Source organism: Verticillium alfalfae, genomic scaffold, assembly GCF_000150825.1.
Source record: "Verticillium alfalfae VaMs.102 supercont1.15 genomic scaffold, whole genome shotgun sequence".
In the NCBI taxonomy this organism is placed as follows: domain Eukaryota; kingdom Fungi; phylum Ascomycota; class Sordariomycetes; order Glomerellales; family Plectosphaerellaceae; genus Verticillium; species Verticillium alfalfae.
Window position 1 is genome coordinate 357,682 of NW_003315024.1, and position 23,467 is coordinate 381,148.

A 23,467-nucleotide genomic window follows, 5' to 3' on the forward strand; every position below is an offset into this window, starting at 1 on the left:
CGACTCCGGTTGACCACACGAATAAGGGGCGTGTTTTCTTCACTGTCCGAGCTGTTCCTGCGGCTGCCCTGGTCCGAGTGGTCGGGGCTTGTGTAATCTGGGGGCGGGTTCAATGCGTCCTGCATTCCCAAGCCGATGTCGCTCTCCTCGTCATCGTCACGATCTCCGTGCCCGCTGCCACTGGGCTCACCGCTCTCGTCGGCGGGAACGAAGTGCGCCAGAGATATATCAGTCGGGCTTCGAATGGGGCCTGGACTCCTTGGAGGGAGGACTCTAAAGTTGCCGCTTCATGTGCGACTGTGTCCGGTCTGGGGGTTGAGCACCTGACTACCACCGCCGCGAGATGTAGATTGCACAGATTGTGAGTATGACTGCGAGTGTTGAGGAACGCTGGCCGAGTATCCGTCCTTCCGTCCCGCCTCCAAGAGAATGTCGCCCTGCTCAGATCCATATGGCGGCGGAGGTGCCAGGCTGCCAGTCATCGGTGCGAGACCCCACTTCTTGACGTTGGCTTCGATGAAGACGAAGCCGGCTTGGCCAAAGTTAACGTGGACGGCGCAGGGACCATTGGCTCCGACGGCAGGGAAAAAGTTCTGGGACTTGAGACCATGGACGACATCCTCCAGCTTCTTTCCGTTGCGAGTGAAGAAGATTGTGCCCGTGCGAGGACGATAGCCAACACCTATGACATCGCCTTGCACGTATTGGGGACCGTACTGTGTACCGTTGAACGGTTGGTTGTACCGACGCTGGCCAGTCGAAGTGTATGCAGCAGAATATTTGTGGAAGCCTAAATGCGTCAGCCAAGGGTCGCCAAACATACAAACTAAACGCCAGGACATACCTGGCAGCCTGAATAGCGGGTAAGGCTTCGTGGCCATGCCGATGCTGAGCAATGTGTTTTCAGGCTTGTCGTAGATCTTTGCCTCCCAGTAGTAAACCTCGTTCTGTTTAGGCACAGGCAGGTTACTGAGCACAGTGCATTCGGAGTCGAAGAACTCAATCTCGGTGCGGCCCTCGACGAAGCAGTTGGCAATTTCGAGCTCGGGCTCGAATTCCCAGGCGGAGACACCCTTTTCTTGAATGGCAAGGTACTGGGAGAGCGAGATATCGGTTTGGAGGGACTCGGGCGGATTAGCAGTTACGAAAGCTGAGAGATCGATTCGTCAGTTGAGGCTCTTTCTCGACGATGAACGCCCCGTGCGTCGGGACGAAAGGCGCCTCAAACGTACCCTTGGCTCTCAAGTATTCTGTGCGCTGAAGTTCCTCCATGGACTCGAGGGCCTCTGCCTCCTCGCGGGCGAATGCTTGCTCGTCATCGTATTCGCCGGGGCGGCCGATGCGGTCAAGGAAGATGCGACCGCTACTTGTGTAGCGGAAGAAGTAGACGATGAGGAAGATGACGGCGATAAGGAAGGCGGAGCCAAAAGAGGACAGGAGACCGATGACGACGCCGTTAAGGGCGGAGGAGGGATTTGTTGCCGACATGTCGTTGATAGATGTGTAGAAGGTTCGTATGTGGGATCGTGGTCGAGTCTGAAGAAGGCTGGCGTCGTCGAAGGAGGGTGGCGACGTCGATTCCCCTGGCCGGATGGTCGGGATCGAGGGGACGACTGGCGTCACGCCGCAAACGCAGCATTCGCTGGGGGTCGTCGGCTAAGGATGCCCAAGTGTGGAAAATCGGTGTTGGGCGCCGTGCTGTGCGATGATGGAACAAAGGAAAACAAAGATGACGAAGGACTCGATGGCGGAAAGGTTTCGTGTGATACCAGAGCGCTGGTGCTGATGTGAGGTGACGGGTGGACTGGGTTCGAGTCGGCGTCGGCGGCGGGTGGTGTCGCTGGGTTGCTGTGGTTCCACGGCTTGCCTGACCGAAGCACTGCTGCTGCTGGGCTGGTGGTGCTGTTGCTGCTTTGCTGATCTGATCTGATCTGCTGGGGCCTTGGGTGGGCTAGGCTGCTGCGGGCGGATGGGGACGGAACGGGGGGACACTTGCGTCTTGCGTGGATTCGCCCTTGACTCTGTGCTTGTATCGGTATCGATAGTGGCCTGAGGGGCTAGATCGGGCTGTCCAAGGGGTCTCAATCAGGAAAGGCCGCACCGCAGGGTCGACGTCAACGGAGGAGGCCAAGGGAAGGCAAAATCAGGGTATCACTGGAGGGAGAAGAATATTGGACAACCAGACGACTATAGTCGCAGCAAGGAGAGAAGAATCAAAGGCAACCACCTATCGGGTGTTGGAAGAGGGAAGTTGGAAGATGGGATGGATGCATTGGGTCCAAACAGGAGAGGGGAGAGAGCGGAAGCAGTACCTGACTGATAGACAGACGGAATGCACCTCCAACAATGCCTATCTGCCTGCCTTCTCTCTTGGCTACTGACCATGTACACAGTACCCAGCGGTCCCCACTCTGCCGCATCCTCAGGTGCCAGGGCCTTGCCGGGGTACTCCTACCAATCGAGAGCACGAGCGCAGGTACCTAGGCACGTGCCTTCCTTGCTAGCAGCCAGGGCTCATTTACATCGGAATTCAAACAAGTCCAAAGACTGCGGAAGTACCTCACCTGTCCTGGATCCCGAATTCAGGACCTAGGCACCCACCCCCAGGCACCGTGCTTGCCTACCTTTATTCCTACCTACCTTTCTTCTTGGATTGCTGCATCTGCTGCTGCTGCTGCTGCTGCTGCGCCGCTGGTAGTGGGTAATGCAGTGGTGGGCAATGGCACTGGGTGGAACCTGCCAGCTGAAGTCATGCAGTGCTCATCGGCACATCTTCCTGATCACATCACAACCCCCACCGTTTTTGCGACGAACCACAGCATGCCGAAAATACATCATCATGATGGACGAAACGTCCACCTCATCTCACGATGCCCTCATCTCCCGCATCTCGCTCCCAGCATTCCACACTGACTGCTCCGCCCATCAGCTATTCTGCTCGGTCGGCGCTTAGCGAAGACTCGTTTCAAGACCTTCAAGACCTGACGCGCGCTTGGTCAAATGGTTTCATATGGCCTCCCGTCTGTCTACATTCCTGACTATCTTCAGTCTGTTCCCGTCTCGAATCGCCCCCGCCCCTGCGAAAATCTGTCTCTGTGCATTGCTTCAGCATGCCGGCCCAAGTCCACGGCACTCGGTTGTGCTGGAAGGGTCTTGTTCTCACTGTGCCCGTCGCCTCATGAACTGGTACCCGCATATCACTACATGTTCAACCCAGCTGGCCCCGGCCGCCCGAACACCCTGCGCATTGAGTTTGCTTACCTAAACTTTCAAGTCATCGAGGTTTCGACGACAACCACCAACCGCCACCACTTCCCAATCTCGATGCTTAGGGCTATTCTGTCTTGGGTGGCTTTGTATTGCAATCCGACCACTTCACGCATGACCTTCTGTTTTTCCACTTCAATTCCGCCTTGGCCTCTCACTCGGACGAATAGCAGGCAGAGCCGTCCACCGTGGCAGGCTTAACGTTGTAATTCAGGCAACAAACAATGGCAACGTCTTGCGTGGACAGTCAACCTATCTTATTTAACTATGTAATTGTAATGACAACCCAGCCTGTCAATTTCAGAGGCAAGTCGTACAAACTCGAGCCCAACGCACGCGTTGTGTTGTTCGGGCTCGTCGTGGTGGGTTTGAAAAGAACAACCACTCGCCCTCCATGGCGAGAACCATCTCGCAAATGGGCAACCTCAGGAAAGTCTCTAGGTTTGAATTCTTGGGCCTATCTCCGCTGGATCCTTTCTTCTCTACCTTAAGAGAGCCAGCCTACGCTTTGCTGCCATCCTGGTGCATTATCCACACCAGACTCTGATTCGCGCCATTGATCAACTTACAACATGGCTTCAAGTCTTCCACTGGCCGCACTTTTCTTCCTTGCCCATTTGACTTCGCAATCTGGGGATGAGAATATGGTTGTCGGAGAAATGTGATTGTAACAGTATATTTCCTCTCGCTCCGTCACGCAAAAATGGCTGTCCTGATTGCGCTCCCTCCATCCAGGACCAGCTCTATCATTAACAGCCTGTCTGCTGTTGTCTTACTCCCGTCGCATTACCAACCATAACGCTTTCCGCAGGATGGAGGACAAAGCAGCAAACGGCCCGGGTCTATGCCGTACCCAGACATGGCTCCCCCGCCCATGATCACCAATGGTTTACCGGGTAACACTCACGTCGACTTACATGAGCCGATCTACCTAGGTCCTTGCAACCAGAAGCATGGGGAAAATCGTCATAACAAGAGACCCTATTGTGATCACTACCAGAATGGTCGCTGCCATGCCTACCAACACTGCAAGTTCCTCACGTCGCTTTCGGCCAGGACCCAGGCGGCCAGGTCGTCCCATACAGCTACGGTCAGACCTTGACGCATAGGCTCCCCTGCCGCAAGCTTGACGCCCAAGGACGCCACACCACAGACCTCAGTTGCGGCCTACACATGTGGCTCCCCAGCGGCATCCTCGAGGGCGACGCCTGGATAAGCCTGTGCTACCCCGACGGCACACCGAACCCCCGGGGCATGGAGATTGTGCACCGCTACAGGCCCAACTACACCGCAGGGCCTCAGCCCTTGGCCTCCTCTCCTCAGCACTGGGATAATAGCACTGCCGGCAACCACTACTTGCCCCCGCCGCCGTTTGCCTCTGGCCCTCCCTTCTACAACCTCATGTCACCCGTGGGCCTCCGCCTGAATGGTTCGGCCCTCCGGTGATGCCGTTGATTCCTCATCATGATAGTAACCAGCAGGTGGTCAACGTTCGGGTGGTTCCATGTCAGACTCGATCTCGTCGGCGGGAACGTCACGCTGCTGCACCGGCACCGTGGTATGGCGAAAACGCCAATGGCAACGAGCTTCCTTCATCCGATCACCAGAGCAATATGGATCACCAGCCCGGCTCACATCAGAGTCGAACTCCTCCTCTCAAGCCTCGTCCCAGGGTCAGACTGCCAGGCCAGTACTTCGCGGATGATGAAGACAAGACTACCTCGGGCGACATTGAAAATGTGTCTGACGTGTCGGAATGCGAAGATCGCTCTGCCTCCTGCGATCTTGAAAAACATTCAACTTGGTCCACCATCGCGGAATACACATCTCTACCTCCAGATCCGGAGTCAGTGGCCGAGGACAACATGTCTCAAGGCGAAGCTCCCGACAAATATTCTTCTGTTGTATATCTAACGCCCAATCGACCATTCGTGGATGATGGCACCCGACCGCGCCCTTTGGTTCGCTCCAGTTCTGCCGACTTTTCTTCCAGACTCGATCCTCAATCTCTTCGCACGAGACACTGTATTTCAGCGCCTTCGTCTTGTCATGCTGACGAGGAAATACCCAAGGTTGAAGAATCGGATGAGACCAAGCCTCGCCTCGTCTCTCTAATCCACAAGAAGCCCCCACCCCCCATTCAGCGCTCGCCTCCTCTCGGCTCTGACGGTACCTCTGCCGCACAGACTACTGATAGCACGGCCTGCTGTCTCTACAACTCATCGTCTGCGGACTGCACTTCAGACATGGACGAAGACCGTCAACCACAGACGGTGCGAGCAAGTACCGTCCCGGAAATTCCACTCCCGTCTGCGCGCTCCTCTCCGTCTGCGCCCACCTTCTCCTGGGTTGCGCAGGCCACGGACGATGAACATACCGCCAGCCTAGCCAAGGCGTCCATCACAAGTCTTATCTTGAACGATGAAGACTTTCCTGCCTTGCCTGCCGTTGGCAGCGTCAAGCCCCAGAAAAAAGACAAGCCCTCCCCGGCCAGCCGCGGCTCGTCTGAGAGTAAGGGGAAGAAGCGGTCCCACGTCAACTAATGCGTGGTTTTGACCTATATACATACGTTATCGGACTCTTCAGTGGTCCACCTGAACCATCTGCGACTGCTAGGCAGCGCAGGTATACGGTACAAGTCAACAACACATACGGGAGACGAGTTTGACTTGGAACATGACAGGGTACGTCGGGGATCAGCAGCAGCAACGGCACCATGGCTACATATTGTCTAGGGCATGCCTGCTGGACAGAATCCGCTCTTCTCCCAAACAATGCTACATGCGGTGCTGACATTCTCCAGTTTCTTTAATTTTGCTCTGGTTTTGGGGGGAAAGCTCAGGTTGGGGGGGTGCTGCTTTCGGCTATCATATGCAGAGTCACTTAAAATGTCTGGCTCGCTGGGAAGAAAGAGGCGTTACTGGTGCGAGGTTTGGCTGTACAGCCTTGGCAACGGGTTCATGGGACTCGTGCGCTCGCGAACTTTTGGTTTCTTTTAGTACAAGGCTATGGCTGCAAGCACGATGCCGGAATCAGTCTACAGCATGGACATCGGGACACACTCATTCCCAGCTGACGACGTAGGGGTTATTTTGTACACGTGTCTTTGGGCATTAGCAGTCTCAACAGTTTATCATGGAATTCCACCTTGTCCACGTCTTCCGCTTGCGTTGCCGCGTCTTGCCGGGAGAGCTGGAGAGCCGCTGCCGGACAACCCCCAACATGTCCTAACCACATCCCTGCCCGGACTTGACCCAACGGGCCCGGCCGGGCCCCTTTCCGCAGCCTGCCTGCATCTTCAAGATCGTCAAAACTCACACGCGATCACGCCCAACCTTCTTTTCGGCCTAATCCTTTCTCGCCCCCCCCTCCTTCACCCATGCACCGAATCCATCGTCTAGAAACTGACCCATCGCCCTGGGTCCCGTAGGGCTGTGCTGCCATGCTGCTGCGCCGCGGCCTGATCCTGGGGGACAAGTCACCCCGGGACATCCCGTCGCAGAGGACGTCAAGCCAATCCACACCCCATTAGCCTGGCTAACGACATTGTGTCTTGGGAAGACGACTGTGATCCACACGAGCAGAGCAAGCCACATAGGGAGTGAAGCGGTAAGAAGAAAAAGAGCAAGGCCCAATGGTAGATAGGGGGGGTAAAGCAACGAGAGCACCAATTGGCCCCGCCGCTGTCCAGGATTAAGTCTCCTCCCCCAAAGCCGTCTCGAGCTGAGCCAACAAAGGGCGATGAAAGCAGCGATTCGCCAGACCGGCAGGTGTGTAGAGAGGCAGCAGGCAGAAAAGTGGTACGACCGACAGAGCGAGTTTTGGAATTTCCAAAAAGCAACGACCACGGCTTGCCTGGGATACATTGCGCGCCCCCTCCCTTTCTCTCCCGAAGTTCCAAAGCCTCGCCTTCTGCACAGGGCAGCGTCTCCGATTCCGACACGGCTACTGTCGCGGGTGCGAGGAAGGGGAACAGGGGCCTCGGCGGCGTCGCGCAGCGGCAGCGGGTTGCTGCAGACGAGGGGACGCTGTAAGCAGCGTCACATGCCGCTGGTGTGCGGCCATTTGTCGACGAGAACAGCGCAATGCGCGTGGCCTTGCATTAGCCTGGAGAAGCTGGCAGGTAGAGGGGCGGGGTGGAATGGTTTGTGCGGGTGTGCGCGATGAGGTTCATGTACAGGTACATTGCCATGGGAGATGTCGCTCGCAAGTCTTCAAATCGCGACGAGTCACCTGTCACAACTAAGAAGTGAGCTGTCGCTCCTGACGCAGGATGTCATCGTGGGGGACGCTGGCGGACAGTCATGCGTAGGACTGGATATGCGAGGGATGACTAACAGCCATCCATGATTGAGATATAAGGACGAACATGTGCCCATTTGCGAGGATGGTGATTGAAATTTCAGCACAAACAGACAGGGTATCTTTGTGTACGCTAAGCTGCCCATTGAAGCTCGCCAGCTTCTCGCATCGCCCGCTCTCTAGCTAAATTTTCTACAGTCCCACGACAGGGAAAACATACTAAATACATGCTCACAAACCGACATTTCTTTCCTCGAGAGTCAAACCGCCTCCTTATCCCCCAAATGTTATCCTCCGGATAAACGTGATGTTTCCAACTTTGGCCCGAAATCAGACAATATGGCAGACGCCTTGTTGGGGTACTCTTCACTCCAAGATCCAAGATGCAAAACGTCGGAAGCTGCCTCAGAACCGAAATGACCAGACATACGGGATCGAGACTCCCAAATATCGTGCTTTGCAAAGGTGCTATTTGGCGGTTCGCTCGCCATGCCTCTGATTTGAGAGGAATGAGACGACCCAAGGAATAACAACCCGTCCTTTGGGCCATGCGCTGAGCTGGCAACCGTTGCGGTCAACGCACACTGCGAAATGTGTTCCACGGATCGGATAGCTGCCTCGTCTCTCCACCACTGGAATAGAACATCCAGCTCCCAGCGCTGTGTGTCTACAATCTGGAGGTGTGTGCTTTCCGTAAAGGCAGCGGCTAGAATCTCCACCTGCAGCGGCGAGATGCGGAGATATTGAAGGAGCCAGCGATTGATATAGTCGGTCTTGTTCATCGCCTTGGTATCACGAAGTAAATGAGATATTTCGTACTCCTTGAATGCAGCACGCATCTGATCTCCCCTGTCAACAGTATTCATGGGCGACTTGGCAACCTGCTTCAAGTTGGACAATACGGTCAAAGGCTCGCGCCCGAGGAGATGGTGAGGCTGAGATAGTAGCGCGGGATAACGACGGTAGAAGAAGTTCTCCTCCGTGTCGGATGTAGAATCATCTAGAATGATTTCGTCGTCCGTTTGTAGACCAAGTGCAAATGCTATATGGTAAGGTGGATCTTCATGAGGTGCTGCTTCCGCCATGCAACGATTGTAAAGCTCGCGAACTCGGGTGGTCGCCTCTGCTAGACGTGCCAGCTCCGCTTGCTCATCCGCTCGAAAGCTGCGCAGGAGTTCGAGTTCTCTGGCACTGACCGTACGATTGGTGCGCTCCTTCAGACCCAAATCGTACGTGAGCTCTTGCCGAGCCAGAAGGATATCCTCCACTTCTTCTTGGGCAATGTTCATCTCGGCAATGGCATCCGATAGATCGGTCCAGAGTGGGTGGACCTCGACCGAAGGGCGATCCGGCAGAATGCCCATCAACATGGAACGCATACCCACTGAGTCTTGGGCTTCAGCTTTTGCTTGCAAATGATGTCCCTTTGTGTTGTCAGTTGTGATGTCGGCCATAGCCAGCGTTCTGAAAAAGCGAATCTCGAGCCGATTGCTATCTTCCTCCAGCTGATCTAAATCCACCTCGAGACCCTCGTACTCGGTTTCCTTGGTGTGATAATCCGTCCGGAGAAGCTGCATTTCCTGGAAGCGAATCTGAAGTGGCGTAGATAAGGCATCAAGTTCGGTCCGGTGACTGCTGGCAATCAGTCTCCGGGCAAGGCCCATGAACGCATTATCGGCCTCGTCTTTGCGTCGACGAAGGTCTCTCAATTGTTTCCTGTTGCCAGCCATTGACACTCGCGATCGCTCCGCTTGCTGCCGCTTCTGTTTCAAAAGCATCCACAATCCTTGTATCTCAACATCGGAGTAGTGCTCATAATTCGCCTCGGATTCAGCTGTGTGAAGACTTGATATTGGATCGTTTTGTGTGTAGCGTGCCATGTGATTGCGTATTTTTGCTGTAATTTCTTTCCTTTTCCGCATGATGGCGGCGGGCGTTCCTGCGGTTGGTGGCAGTGGTGGGAAGGCATGGTCGTGGTCGCTTTCGCGTTCTGTCGAGTCGGCATCGGTGAGATTGTCGTGTTTCTCGGAATACTCTGCCTGTAAGGGCAAGGAAGGCGTCAGCGTCGTGGTCAAAGAAGAACGACGCGCGCCAAGTTCATGCAGCTCATCGTGCTGGTCGAGCCGCCAGGACTGGGGTGCCAGCTGCTCAGCTGGAAGCCCAAGGCGTCTCCTATCGAGAAGTGGCTCGTTTCGGGGTTGCGAGGTAAGCAGCGAGGGTCGAGAAAGGGAAACCCTTGGAAGATTTGGCTTTGAGTTGGGTACATTAATGCTTGTCTGTTGGTTCGGTCGAGGTGGTGGTGCTGGAGGCAGCGGCAAGGGCGGCGACAACGGCGACGCCGTGGGTGGACTATGGGAAATCGCCAAAGCCCCTGGAAGCATACCGTCGGTGTCCCGTAGTTCTGTTGTCGATGTGGGCAAGGGAGCCTCGTTGGAAGATCGCGACGAGCCATCCGCTGGCCAAGTCGTTGTATTGTCGAGTCGCGACTGTCGTGGAAAGGCGGAGGTGAGGATGGACGTCTGGACGCGTTGGTCGAGGAACGGGGAGGCTAGGAAAGCAATAGGTTGTTCGGCACGTGGTTACCATCTAGCGATGGTGCAAATGCGATAATGACAAGCTTATGTTGTGTACGCGTTGCACAGAGCTGGCATGCTGGTACGGCTGTTGTATAGTGAGTCATTCGAGAGATTCATCCCTACGCAGAGCATGTGCAGGAGAGACAAATGGGAGAGGAAGGAGCCTGCGAGTGAGGCGTCCGTCTCACTCGGTGAGAGACAGACCACGCCGGTGGTATTGAGAGGTATGCGGCCGGCTGGTGTGTGGCATTTGAGCTGGAGGTACGGACTGGGCTCTCGGATGATTACAGCTTGGATGCCAAGGAGAGCGGGTGAGGAAATTACAGGACAGGAGGCTCTGCCTCGTCTTTCGTCTCCAAAGTGCCCCCAATCTGGCGGCCAAAACAACAGCTCAACGAGTATGCATGACAGTCGGTCAAGCATGATACCCACGTTATCATCATGTGGGCGGCAACTAATCGGACTGCGACGGCTTTTCGAGCAAAGCCCCACGTTTCTCTCTGCCGTCGCCAGGAAGCAGCGACGGGAGCTAGGTTGAGCCCCCCCAAGCTAGGGAAGCCGCGAGCGCTAGTATTGCGCTGGCCGCATGCCAACTACTATGTACGCCCAAGGTGGGGGACTACAGGGGGCAAGACCCGAGGGCCCACTTCCCGAGGAGGCAGCTAGCTATCTAAGGTACCTTACCTACCTACTAGGTAGCTGTACGGTAGCTTTGTGGTAATAAGATGGATGATGAGATGGCGCCGAGAATTCGGGAGAGGAAAGGAAAGTGCATTTACAACCCACGGGTGGCGCACCTGCCGTTTCTGCGCTCCATCAACTGGAAGGGACACACGCATACCGGCCGCCGGAAGGCAAGTACCTTGGGGAGGCATCTAAGGTAATGTGAGGTAGGAAATACGATGTGACAGCCTGCCCCGCCACTGCTTGTTCCTCTTTACGTGTTGCTACCACTCTCAAATGTGTAGTGTGTGTTTCACACCATACCCCTCATCCCACCTTCCCCATCTCACTGTTCCGCATACTCCATGTACAGATACGTCCGCCTCGCAACCCACCCCAAGAACATTGCCAACCACCGCCGGCGAGGCCACCACCATCAAGGCAGGCCGTCACAACGAATTTGGGCACCGACACATGTCAACTTTCAAACAGCCCATACGCCGACGGACAAGAGACACCGCAGCTGAAGCCATGTGCATCGCATGCGTGTCTGTCTGCCCATGAAGTTTGGGCTTGAATTGCGTCTGAACAGCACCATGCTTCGAAAAGCCGCGTCTCTCCTTCCGTCCATGACCCATCGCATCATGGTCTGGCCAGCGGTGGTTCATTCGGTCACCCAGATCGAACCACGGCCAGCATTTTGTCTTGAGCCACGTACTGGTGCATAGGTCCGCATGTCTGCCCGCTTTCGCACCCTGTTGCGTCCCAATCCAGTCGGGTCAAATCGAGCCTCCGTCGTCCAGGTCATCACTGTGCAGCCTGCCCACGTCGCATAGCATGCCGTCCCACCCCCCCTCGAATTAGACCGACAGCGCGTGCATATCGGTGCAGTCTGCCAGTCAGATCTCCCTCGAACCGTCACGGGTTATGCTACAGCGCATGCTCCAACGAACCCGAGCCCACAGCCATCAACTCAAAGGAAGAGGTTGTATGCTCAAAGCTCAAGGCCCCAGGCCCGATGTCCCTCGCCTTATCTATCTTGTCGTTCGCTGCCTTGTTTCGTCGGGCTGCGGCCACATGACCAGAACCTCGTTCGGCGCCTTTCTTCCTCCACATCGACTTGCGTCAGCCTCGAATTTGCGTCCTTTTGCTTTCACCCTCCCCGATCGTCGGGACACGACAAATGCCCCAGCCAGCTGTGGTGCTGGTCTTGTGCAAACTTGCTCTGACGTACGACAACTCACTCGCAACTTCATGCAGCACTTCTCGCCATGCGCAAACATAGATCCGACAAACACAGGCCACGGTCTGAGTGGAGCGAATGGATCTGGTCCGAAGAGCATGAAACCTACTACCATGGACGACAGCGATCAAATGGTATGAAACCATGATATATTCTCCCCTTCCTCAGGCAAATTCAGCGCTTACACATACACAGGCGAGTGGTTGTATGAAGACCAAAATGGCCAGGCCTTGGGTGGTGCTGCCGCGGAAGACTCTGCAACTCCTCGACAGGATATGGACGACCTAGTGCAGGGTTTGAGTACCTTGTCCACCAATGCCGGAGACGACTCCGAAGCTGATGATGGCCTTGGCGAAGCCTCTACCCAACGTTGGTTGATTGACCTATCACCGTCAGGAGAGCTTCCAATCTAACGCGTTACTACTGGTCGCAGAGACGGAATATCAATTCACCAATGCAACGCACGAGTCTGATCGTTCCCGTCGTCATTGGCAAAAGGGGAAGAACAAGCACGTTTCCTACGAAGCCGTTTTGGAGCAGGAACAGGTCCCTGAGCCGGAGGGCGCGGGCGCCTATGAACCAAACCCCGGCCCTGAAGTCAACCCAACGTCTGTATATGGTGCGCTCGACATATCCAACGACCCCGAAATAGCGCAACTGCTGGAACAAAACCCCGGGCTGTCAACGCTCTATGCTCAAGAAGGGGCCCCCTCTAGCAGTGGAGCGTATGGTGCGTACTTTGCCGGCGCTAATGAAACTACTCAAGCGTGACTTTGCTGACCAGGCCAGCATCCGTCATTTCACTCGATCACCAGGCCGCCCAACAGGATCACATTTCAGGCGACGGTCAGGTCGGCGACAGAGAAGTCCTGGACAAACGTAGGCTACTCGAACCTTTGTTCAGAAACGAAACTGATGTCTTGCACAGGCTATAAGGTTCACAAGTCTAAATACTTTCAGGTTGGCGAGGTAGGGCACGACAACGCAGTCATCAACACGTGGAAGATCGTTAACATGTGAGCAGGTGTTCAAAGTGCTATGGCCAGAACCTATGGGAGTCATGCCAGGCGCCGCTACACTTTCTGACAGAGACGCGCTCAGAGATCGATATGGCGGGCTGGTACATGTCGGTTTTCGAAGATTCATTGTGATAGCGACAGATGAGGGTCACAGTACTTGTGTGTACGTTGCTCGTTCTACGTGGAGCATGTGTCGCTTGTTGCTGATCCCGGAAACAGGCCCATCCTTACATACGGAGGTCAAGGCTGTAGGAAAAGAGGTGTCAAGCCCCGGCACCACGGCATTATCTACACGTCAACAAAACCTCTAATGCTTGAAGGCGAGCCGCCGCTTGGTGCGCCTCCAGCAAAAATGGAGGTCACGACACGGGGCGAGAAGCTCTCGAAATCTTCTCGCGCTAATTACTCCAAGATGATGACTGTTGAACACAACGTCAAAGTGATGTTCATTGGACGAATTGGAGCTGACTATCCAGTTGTCTATACTGCCATCAATGACTGCTGGGACAACAAGGATCACCACAGGCAGGGCAACGACGATGGGCCGGCAGCGCAACATTAAAGGTTGTTGCGTGCACCCCTGACCTGCGGAGACCGAGGCGCCCGAGTCAGCGTCTCCGGTTCAATGCCGCGATATTAATACGTTTTGTGAGGAGGGTTCCCTTCACCACACCAAGCCGTCGCAACAGCGTCACCGACTATGGAGGCAGTACGTGTGCGCGCAGCATGCGGGTTCTTCCCAAACTGTGTGCTCCCTTGCCGATTGCGATTATGATTTACGATATGAGGTTCTATACGTTGGGCGGAGAGCACAGGCAACAGCCATCATGGTTGAAGGGCTAGCTACTGCGTCATGACATGAGAGAAGCACGTTAGGGAAGTGTTATGAGATAGTTGTTTCCAGCGTACCCGAGGACCGAACCGACCGATATGTACACGCAGAATGCCATTGTCAACTTTTCCTTTCGCTTCTCCGCACACGTGCCTCTTGTTCCTTCTTTTAAATTGCCCCATGTCCTTGAAGGAGACAGGGCCGCGACGACGCCGTTTCATAATGGCCTCTGGACGGCTACATAGCTTCGTGGCGAGGCCTTTGAGACCACATGACTCGAGTGCTTCTAGCCACGACGACCTACGGCAACTTGGAAGCCAAGGTTGACTGGTAGAAGAAGAAAATCAGAAAGTGAAAACTGAGAAGTGGCGCCACGACGCGTCGCCGAATCTGAGGCGCAGGCTGTTCCTGCAGCGAATGTGCAGTTTCCAATGTTTTGGGATTTGGTCCCTGGTTGCCTAGCGTGGCGCGACGCCCGAACAAGGCGGACCCAGTTCAAGGCACCTAGTACCGAATGGAAATAAGGACAATGTCGGTTCCCTTCAGACAAGCTTCACAACCGATGAGGACGAGGAGATGTCGATGGGCCGCGTCGGTGAAACCCCACACCGTATTTCGGTGTGGCAACGGTGAACCCCCGCCCAGACTTGGCTCGGAGATAGGGGACGACAAGGGTTAGCTTCCCCGGACCAAGTCCATGTTCGCTTCTTCTCAGCAGTTGTGAGCCGAGCCTCGGTATCTCCCCCCCGCAAACGTCATGTTCCAATGGCCCAATCGGTGTGGAGAGGCCTGGATTCTGCGTGGCTTCTGTTTAGCAATGCAGGACACTTTCTCCAGATTCAGCGTCTGAGCCCCGTTGATCTGGTAAGCAACCTTCTCGACTAAGCCGACACCCGACGACAAAACGATTGAGAGAGCCTGCATTCTGTCGACTGGCTCATCCTCTTTCTTGCATCCATCCTTTCCAATCTCTCCCCCGATCCTGCATCCTCGAGCTCCCCGCCCGTTGCCGACCTTGACCCATTCGATCCTCTCCCCTCGAACACGCCGCGACCGCAATCATGGTTTCCGAGACGGATCTCCACGACTACCCCTCCCTCTTCTCCCTCAAGGGCAAGGTCGCCGTCATCACGGGTGGCTCCCGCGGCCTCGGCCTGCACGCAGCCTCCGCGTAAGCATCGTGTTTCCTGCCTTCCCTCCCTTCGTCATGCCAGCCGGCAACTTGGCCCCATCACACGCTGACCTGTGCCACGCGAACCCTCCAGCATCCTGCAAGCCGGTGCCTCCAAGGTCTTCATCTCGTCCCGCAAAGCGGCAGCCTGCGACTCGGCCTGCAAAGAGCTCAACGCGCTCCCGAACCTCGCGCCCGGCGCCGTCGCCATCTCGGCGCCCGCCGACATTGCCACGCCCGAGGGCGTCGCCTTCGCTGCTGGCGACGGTCAAGAAGCACACGCCGCACGTCGACCTGCTGCTCGCCAACGCCGGCGCGACGTGGGGCGAGGCCTTTGACAGCCACCCCGACGGCCGCCTTTCCGCAAGGTCATGGACCTCAACGTCAAGGCCGTCTTCGGCGACGATCCGCGACTTCCCGCCGCTGCCTGCAGGTGCGCGCGTCGGGCAACAACCCCAGCCGCGTCATCATCACGGCGTCGGTCGCGGCCTCGGCGTCGGCTCCCCTCGGCGAGCCGGCACCTACGGCTACGCGGCCAGCAAGGCCGCGTCATCCACCTCGGCCGCAACCTCGCGCTCGAGCTCGGCGGCCGCGGCATCACGGTCAACTCGATCGCGCCCGGCTTCTTCCCCAGCAAAATGTCCAACGGCCTGCTCGACATGGCGGGCGGGCCCGAGGTCGTCGGCAAGGGCAACCCCATGGGCCGCCTCGGACGGCCCGAGGACATTGCCGGCGCCGTCGTCTACCTGGCGAGCCGCGCCGGGTCGCACGTCAACGGCGAGACGATTGCCATTGACGGCGGCGCGCTGTGGGCGCGGGCAAGCTGTACGTGAAGCTGTAGACTAGGATGGCGTGGATGTACGAGTGAGGCAGTCAAGTTGTATACCTTGCATGAAATGGTATGAATAAAGATTGAGGCAGTGACATGTCACTGATGAAATAAAATAACGTTTCTCTTGTATTACGATTTGTGTGACGACGGGGGCCGTCAGGCGAAACATCTCGACACTCTAACATCTTGCTGCTTTGCGTCTACTATGCATAACCATTCATCATGTCCCGTTCCCTAGCTTCGATCACCCGGCAAGAGGCTTTCTCGCGACCCACGTACTCGCGCGGTACAGCGTCTGCATCATCGACTCGTCGTCCTGGATGTAGGGCGCCGGGCGGTCCGTCTCGCGGGCCTCGACGACGAAGCCGACGCGCTCGACGAGGGCCATGACCTCGTCATCGGCGAGCTCGAAGGAGCCCGGGTCGGCGATGCCGGACGAGTTGTTGTAGTCGTGCTCGCCGTCACCGTCGTCGTCGCGGCCGTGGTTGCCGGGCGCGTTGTTCTCAAAGTGCCACAGCAGGGGCCCGACGTTGACGAGGATGCCGCCGGGCTTGAGGCAGCTGAGGATGGTCTCGAGGTAGCGCACGAGGTTGGGCGCCGTGTCGAGGAAGAAGACGGTGGCGACGACGTCGTAGGTTGCGCGCCGCGCCTCGTCGCCGTAGAGGCAGAGGAAATCGGCGGCGCACATGGACATGGTGCCTGGCTGGGCGGCGGGGGACGACGACGACGGCGACGACACCGAGGCGAGGGCGGTGCCTGGGTGCAGGTCGGGCACGGCGTAGCTGCGCAGGTGGTTCTCACGCGTGCGGTGGTTCGAGAAGGTGTGAACCCAGGGGAAGATGGTGAACTGGCCGGCGGTCCTGGTATGGTTGAGGATAAAGTCCGAGGCGAGGAGCTGGTGGTAGGAGATCTCGTTGCCCTCGACGTCACAGCCGGCGCGGCAGAGTTCGAAGACGAGTCGGCCGAGACCGGCGCCGGGGACGAGGACGCTGAGATTTGCGCCGCTGTCGTGGCCACTGCTGCTGCTGCTGAGGCGCGCGCGCTGGCTCTCGACGGCGGCGAAGACGGGGCTATAGGAGGCCTGGCGCTCGGAAGCGCCAGCGGCGGTCCAGTCGCGGAAGAACTGGCGCAGGGTGCTGCGAGCCTTGTCAATGTCGCTGTGCTTGGCAATGCCCACCCACTCGCGTGCGAGGGCCGGCTCGTCGGCTGAGGCCGAGGCAGCAGGGTCAGGATTGGCAAGACCAAAGGACTTGATGCCGTGGTGGGCTATGGCACGGGCCAGTTGTGCGTTGGCGTCGATGGCTTCGTCAGTGCGGTCGAGAGTCTCCAGAAAGTTGAAGGGGGCTGCCGCGAGCATCTGCCATTGGGCCTGGGGCAGGGCGTAGAAGCTCTGGCGGCGCAGGTGGGTGACGTTGAAATGTGCCACCTTGGCATATTGGCTGATGTCTGGTCAGCGAGATCCTGGTTGCTGTGCGCATGTGCAGGGGAGAGGGATGCTGAAGAGGGATGCTGAAGAGGGATGCTGAAGAGGGATGCTGAAGAGGGATGCTGAAGAGGGATGCTGGAGAGGGATGCTGGAGAGAGGGTGTCGATGAGCTTAGGGTCAGCAGTCAAGATGCTGTGGTTGTTGTGTAACCACCCATGCCCGTCGTGGGCCGGCATGTCGCTCTCATGACGAGGTGCGGTGAGTCACGGCACGGGGAGGAAGCATCATGTAAAGACGTGCCCAAAGCTTTGTTGGGCGGCAAGCAACGTACAGGTAGGAGTCGAGGGCACAGCAGACAACCTTCTTTTCCTCCGGGTCCTCAAACATCTCATGGCCAGTCTGGTCCCAGGACCCGTCTTCGGCCGCGGCCATACTGAATCTTGTTTTGTTCTGCGCCTGTGTGGTGGTGGTGGTGATGATGGTGGGGTTGCAATAACCTCGACAGGGTTAGGTGCTTCCTAGCACTTGGCGCGGGGCAACGGAACGAGCTTCGACAAGGAAAGACGGGGTTCGCAGCAATGCTATCGCATGGCGGACATGGGACATGGGCGATGGCGGAGGGGAGGGCGAGCCGGCCCCTGGACAAATATGGCGAGATGCAGACGAGTGATGATGGCTCATGGCTGTGGCGGCCATCGGCGACGATTCTTTGGTGGAGGTGGGAATTTTGGTATTTTGGCAAGGCGGAGGATGGGGTCGTCCGTCAAGTGCGTGATTGGCGGGGCCCTGTAAGCCTGCCCGCCGGCGGCCTGCCGTCTCGCTTATCTGGACCCTGACGGGACCGATAACGCGCTCACCGTCTACGTCTCTCTCTTACAGGAAGCAGCAATGGTGTCTGGCTTTCACAGAGGCAGTAACGGTGGTCTTTCTTTCTTCAATAGGCAGAGACAGTTGTCTTCTCTTCTCCAAGAGGAAGCAGCAGTGGTCTTTCTTTCTTGAAGAGGCAGCAACAGTGGTCTTTCTTTCTCACAGAGGCAGGCTTTCGATCGACAGCAGTGTTGGATACCTACGTTCCTAAGGTGCCTGAGGTAGGTGGTACCTCGGTACGATACTGAGGTGCCTTACCTTGGTCTCAGGACTGATGCTCTTCTTTCATCCCACGAACACAACATGCTACATCACCCCGCATCGGGCCAGTGGTACACAACTCCCTGATCATCCATGTTGCCAATCTCATCCAGAATCGAAAACACCTCCTCCGACGATATCCCAATAGTGTCCATAAACTCCAGATTCGTCGTCGCCGCCGGCAGCGACGCCCACAGCATCGGCGTCTCCTCCGCCATGGCACTATCGCCAAGTCCCCTCTGCAGGCCCACGTCCTCCTCCACGCCAGCCACGGCCTCGAGCGTGGTCCCTGCCGACGAGAGGGACCCTGCGATCGAGTCATCGAGACCCGGCAGCGTCAGCGTCAGCGTCTGCAGGCCGCGTGCATCCGTACGCGCGGCGAGCTCGCGGCAGAGATCCTCGAGCTGCGTGAGGTCCTCCTTGCGCGTCGCCGCGACCTTGTTGCCTTTGGCCATCATGTCGTCCATGATTGAGTGCGCCGCCTGGCTGTGCCCGCGGGTGTCCTCGGCCACGCTTGGGAAGAGGGCGTCGGCCATGGTCAGGTGGATCGCTGCGCTGTAGACGAACTCGAGGTCGAAGACGAGAAAGACCTCTGCGACTCCTGGGTCAGACTCGAGAAGGACAAGCAGCAGACTTGGGGCTAACAAGAAGCAGGCAGGGGGTGTGGGCGCACCTAGTAGATATTCCTCGTCTGTGAGAATTTGGAGCGTCTTGACAGCAGACTTGATTCCGGTCGAGATCAACGATGTCGTCGTGCTCAAAAATGGCTCCCAGTCCTTGTCGCCGTGTTCTGGGCTGTTGAGTCGGTCTTGGAGCACGAACAGCAGCAACGGACGCGTGGCGACCATGACGCACTGCTCAAGCATCAGCTTTCATGGATCTGATCCGAAAAGAACACACCAGAGGATGGCGTGGTCTGACCTGATGGTAAAGAAGAGAGATGTGCCATATGCCTTTTGGCATGGTATCGACTGAATTCTTAAACTTCTGGGCAATGACTTCCTCAATGTCTTGCGCATGTCCCGCCAAGGTTCGTAGTATGGACCCAGTCATCTCGAGAAAAGGCCCAAGCTGCGTCTGGTCGGTTTGGTAAATCGCTGTCTCGTCATCAGATTTCAAATAGTGTCACCAGGGCATCATACCCACGTACAAGACAGAATGTGCGACAGAAGCTGTGAGAGCTTGACCTGGAGGACCACGGCCGTGTCCTCTTGCGAGTTCTCGCCGGGGACACTCAGGTGCGTCGTGATGCCGCCGTCCTGGATGGACATGGGCAGCCCCAGCGACGTGGAGAACTGCCTGTCCATGATGTACAGCGTCCACCAGAGATTCCGGCAGCGCTTGACCATCTGCGCGCCCAGCTCCTTCTCAGGCAGCGGGGTGTGCAAGCCTTCAAGCTGCGCGATCCGAATGGCGTGGCCCAGCACCGAGGCGACGGCGGGGCCTGGCTGAAGCTGGCACAGACTCCTCTCGGTAGACTTACATAGACGTGGCAGCTCGCCGATGGTCATGGCGTAAAAGTACAGCCCACCATGCCGTCAGCTCAATCGCCCAGGATGCTGTCTCTCCGGGAAACAGCAGGGTCAGGCATCAGGGACATGGCGCGAGTGAAGTAGCAGGCGCCCCAGGGGATCTTTGCTCGCCCTCGAGCGCGAGACGAACGCCTTCCGAAAGCCAGCATCAGGAGATACTGGACAAACCAAAACTGATGCTGCGTTGCCACGGCTCGTGCCTCGCCGTCGTAAAAATCATTCATACGACTGAGAAAAACTCGCATCCTCAAAGAACCGATAGGCTCTGCCGAGATGGAACTTGACGGCGTTGAAGAGATAGATGGCGTAGTCCATGGACGGCAAGCCGCTCATGTCTGGCGCGTCGCTAGATGCCGGCTTCCAATGCAAGGGATAAATCTTTCCATCGTAGACATCAACACTGCCTTCTTCCGAGTCCGGATACAGCTTTTCCTTCATTAGAAACCGCAGCCGGACTGTGAAGGACCAAGTGGACCACGGTGCCAGCCAGACTATCCAAGGTTAGTCAGAATCCAAGTGGACGGAATCCTCAGGGCTACTCACTCCAGCCTTGCCCGTTGGGATGCTTGTTCTTGATGATCTTGGAAGGCAAGCTGAATCGTTGGGATGTCAGGCCTGCCGAGTCTAGCACAGAGACCAAGGGCCGTGGTGAAGGGGGCACTTCTTGTACCTGTTCAGGTTTCGGGGTTTCCTGCAGATGTCGCTCCGGGTGCGTCCTCCCTCGGACGAGAGCCGGAGTTTCGGTGAAGTCAAGGTCGTCATCGTCAACATCGAAGACTAGCTGACAGGCTTCTGCGATACGGCGACGACGTCTTGGGCCCCCTTCGGCAGCAAGCGCAGGAGAAACCTGACGCTGAGCATGGAATGGGGTGAACTGTGGCGGGTGCGCAAGGGGGCTTCCAGATGGACTGAATGATACGCGAGACGGAATTCTTGGAGAAAGGTCCTGGCGACTGGTATGGCTGTGCGAGCTGCAACTCTCGCTGGTCAGTGACTGTCGATGCCGCTCCCAACCTCGATCCAATTGATAACCCTCTTGGTGCTCCCTTGGCGCGTTGCGTTGCCTTTCCTTCCAGTTTGTGGGTTCGTCCAATTGCCTAGCCCTTCGTAAACTGCCTCGAGGCTGGGCCCGTTCGCCAGCTTCGTGATGGCCAGGACTCGGGCTACCTCGATGTCCTCTGGCTTGCTGTCTCAACTCTTGCAGGAGCCTGTCCATGCCGTCAGGGTGTCGCTCATCTTAGGCGAAAGCGCATCTGCGAGAAAAGAGGGCTCTTCTTACCTTTCGGAAACCACAACCTTGTTGCCAGCCTCCGCAAAGTGGCAACGAGTGAAGCGCCGTATGCAGTTGTTGCATGGCACATCCCCCGAGCACTTGATTTTGCTTTGCCGACATGCGACGCATCTACAAATCCATCCTCAGCAACGACAAGAGTCTACTCTGTCCGAGATGGGGATCTCGTACGCATTTGCGGTTCTCCTTGTTTTGGGCTGTTGTCTTCGGGGAGCCTCTGGCGCCATGATGTATTTACTCAACGTCCCGTGTCTACCGCTCTAGTCTTGACGCTGGCCATATTTGACATCAAGGAACATGATGAAGTGGCAAACCGAAGCCTAGACCTGCCCAAAGCCTCTGTCCCGCGAACAGCATTGGAATTTGTCATGGAAATTGTCCTCGGACGAGTCATTGGGTCCATGTGGCATCGTCCCCAGCAGCTGATCCAGTCTACGGGCCACCGAGAGGTGCAGCTGTTCGGAGCATTCGAGCGCTGTCGCCGCCTTCCCCTCAATGTCCAGGGGGTCTTAAACAAAAGCGGACGGCGGAGGTCGACCAAAGGCCGGTCATGTGCTCGGGAATTGGAAGAGGTACGCGCGAGCTGTTTGGACATGGCACAGACTGAGCAAACCACCGACCTGTCAGATTTGGGCCCTGGAGATAGACTGCAAATCACATAGAATGTACAGAGTGGAAGAATAGTTGGATTTTCCCTCCAAAGGTCTACATCTCGTGATCGCATCAGGGTAGCATTCATAGTAGTCGCTCACGCTAAGAGTCAGTTGCGTTCATTTTGAGCATTCTGTTCCGTCAAAATTGTGATCACGAGTTCAAGCTGATGGACGCGATAATGTGAAGGCTCCGCAGGTAGCACAGGGCGTGCATGCATCTTGAGGTTCCCCGCACAAACCGATGTAAGCGTCGGCATCCCATCCCGCTGTCAGTGCGGCACCATCCCGAGACCCCGGTTGGAGACAATGAAGGCTTCACTGTAGCACCCAACTTCTCTGCGATTCGTTGCATCCCCGCGATTTTGCAGCAACCCTTGACAAGGATCGGGTTCTCAAGCCGTTGTGAATACCGCAGCAATTGGGTTCAGGTCCAGCAGCAACGAAATGTAAAGCAATCGAAGTTCTACCTTATAGTAGCGTGCGAGATTCTTGCATGCTTGCGTGATTCGTATTCACTTGAATCACGATTCTCATTCTAGAGACTAAACAACCAGCAGAAAGTACGCTACGAGCGCCTCAGCTCGTTATCTCCCACATCCCCCATCAGGTTGACTTTCTACGCCATGTTTGATCTCATCGTCGTTGGTGCCGGCCTCAGTGGCCTCCAAGCTGCCTATTCGGCGCAGCAAGCAGGCCTTTCAGTAGCCGTTGTTGAGGCGCGCGACCGCGTCGGCGGCAAGACCTGGACTGTGCCTTTGGCTTCGGGACGTGGTGTCGCAGATCTCGGAGCTGCATGGATCAACGACCGACTGCAACCGCGGATCTGGGCCTATGTGCAGAAATTCGGACTTCAAACTGTGAGGCAGCGTTTGGTAGGCAAGGCAATCATGCAGTCATCTGAATCCGAAAGAGTTGTGTATCCGTTTGGGATCACGCCAGAGGTAAGAGCTTATACGCGTGGAAGAACCACATACTTCAATCCCTTTACAGATCATAAACAAGACTGACCCCGTCCAAATGGGCGAAAAAGTTTACGGAAGATGAGAAGATGAATTTGGAAAAGGTCCGGGATCATATTCAGCGGGTGTCCCTACTTAAGGAACCCCCGAATTCACAGGACGACAACGTCACCCTCGATCAGTATGTGCGTGAGCTTGGCGCAGGTCCAAAGACGATCCAGATGGTCAACCTTTGGTCTCGCGTTATGCATGGCGTGGAATCATCCGAGCAGTCTGCTGCTTGGTTTATTGACTACTGTCGGCGTAACAAAGGTCTCCTGGCCGTGCGGGCTGATGATCAGACTGGAGGGAACCACATGCGGATTATATCTGGTAGGTGTTCATTACAAAGACTTTCTGTCCCAGGGCTGACACCTGCTGTTAGGAACTCAAGAGATCTCAAAGGGGATCGCAGACCTTATCGGCGCGGGGAGAATCTTTCTCTCAAGTCCTGTTGCGGCGATTGAGGACAAAGTGTCCAAAATTGAAATCACAACGCGGGATGGGAAGATTTTCACGGGATCCAGATGCATC

At 56.5% G+C, this 23,467-nt stretch overlaps 9 protein-coding genes across 9 annotated transcripts in view; 5 read left to right on the top strand and 4 right to left on the bottom strand.

The window, feature by feature from the left end:
* Positions 1–287: 287 nt before the first annotated feature.
* Positions 288–1,488, bottom strand: VDBG_09427 (endosome protein; the record flags this gene model as incomplete). Its single annotated transcript, XM_003000186.1, has 3 exons — positions 288–790; positions 845–1,150; positions 1,233–1,488. 3 exons carry the CDS (start codon positions 1,486–1,488, stop codon positions 288–290), a joined length of 1,065 nt encoding a protein of 354 aa, XP_003000232.1.
* A 2,638-nt stretch (positions 1,489–4,126) lies between these two features.
* Positions 4,127–5,810, top strand: VDBG_09428 (predicted protein; the record flags this gene model as incomplete). Its single annotated transcript, XM_003000187.1, has 3 exons — positions 4,127–4,163; positions 4,268–4,677; positions 4,746–5,810. 3 exons carry the CDS (start codon positions 4,127–4,129, stop codon positions 5,808–5,810), a joined length of 1,512 nt encoding a protein of 503 aa, XP_003000233.1.
* A 1,892-nt stretch (positions 5,811–7,702) lies between these two features.
* Positions 7,703–9,299, bottom strand: VDBG_09429 (predicted protein; the record flags this gene model as incomplete). Its single annotated transcript, XM_003000188.1, has 2 exons — positions 7,703–7,752; positions 8,000–9,299. 2 exons carry the CDS (start codon positions 9,297–9,299, stop codon positions 7,703–7,705), a joined length of 1,350 nt encoding a protein of 449 aa, XP_003000234.1.
* A 193-nt stretch (positions 9,300–9,492) lies between these two features.
* On the top strand, positions 9,493–10,179 carry VDBG_09430 (predicted protein; the record flags this gene model as incomplete). The annotated part of the gene is made up of 1 exon (XM_003000189.1): positions 9,493–10,179. The coding sequence occupies one exon, from the start codon at positions 9,493–9,495 to the stop codon at positions 10,177–10,179; it is 687 nt and encodes a 228-aa protein (XP_003000235.1).
* A 1,551-nt stretch (positions 10,180–11,730) lies between these two features.
* On the top strand, positions 11,731–13,632 carry VDBG_09431 (conserved hypothetical protein; the record flags this gene model as incomplete). Its single annotated transcript, XM_003000190.1, has 7 exons — positions 11,731–12,185; positions 12,247–12,420; positions 12,485–12,781; positions 12,841–12,930; positions 12,980–13,020; positions 13,076–13,233; positions 13,290–13,632. The coding sequence occupies 7 exons, from the start codon at positions 12,080–12,082 to the stop codon at positions 13,630–13,632; spliced, it is 1,209 nt and encodes a 402-aa protein (XP_003000236.1).
* A 1,331-nt stretch (positions 13,633–14,963) lies between these two features.
* On the top strand, positions 14,964–15,906 carry VDBG_09432 (oxidoreductase; the record flags this gene model as incomplete). Its single annotated transcript, XM_003000191.1, has 3 exons — positions 14,964–15,073; positions 15,168–15,393; positions 15,463–15,906. 3 exons carry the CDS (start codon positions 14,964–14,966, stop codon positions 15,904–15,906), a joined length of 780 nt encoding a protein of 259 aa, XP_003000237.1.
* Positions 15,907–16,149: 243 nt separating this feature from the next.
* Positions 16,150–17,925, bottom strand: VDBG_09433 (conserved hypothetical protein; the record flags this gene model as incomplete). The annotated part of the gene is made up of 2 exons (XM_003000192.1): positions 16,150–17,344; positions 17,663–17,925. 2 exons carry the CDS (start codon positions 17,761–17,763, stop codon positions 16,150–16,152), a joined length of 1,296 nt encoding a protein of 431 aa, XP_003000238.1.
* A 584-nt stretch (positions 17,926–18,509) lies between these two features.
* Positions 18,510–21,509, bottom strand: VDBG_09434 (conserved hypothetical protein; the record flags this gene model as incomplete). The annotated part of the gene is made up of 6 exons (XM_003000193.1): positions 18,510–19,267; positions 19,610–19,926; positions 20,218–20,482; positions 20,535–21,199; positions 21,271–21,393; positions 21,454–21,509. The coding sequence occupies 6 exons, from the start codon at positions 21,507–21,509 to the stop codon at positions 18,510–18,512; spliced, it is 2,184 nt and encodes a 727-aa protein (XP_003000239.1).
* Positions 21,510–22,558: 1,049 nt separating this feature from the next.
* The window catches only part of VDBG_09435 (amine oxidase), a gene marked incomplete at both ends in the record, with an annotated part of 1,576 nt that continues 667 nt past the window's right edge, over positions 22,559–23,467 (top strand). Inside the window, 2 exons of the mRNA XM_003000194.1 lie at positions 22,559–22,876; positions 22,966–23,266. Coding sequence (XP_003000240.1) covers positions 22,559–22,876; positions 22,966–23,266 — 619 coding nt within the window. The remainder of the gene's footprint in view (positions 22,877–22,965; positions 23,267–23,467) is intronic.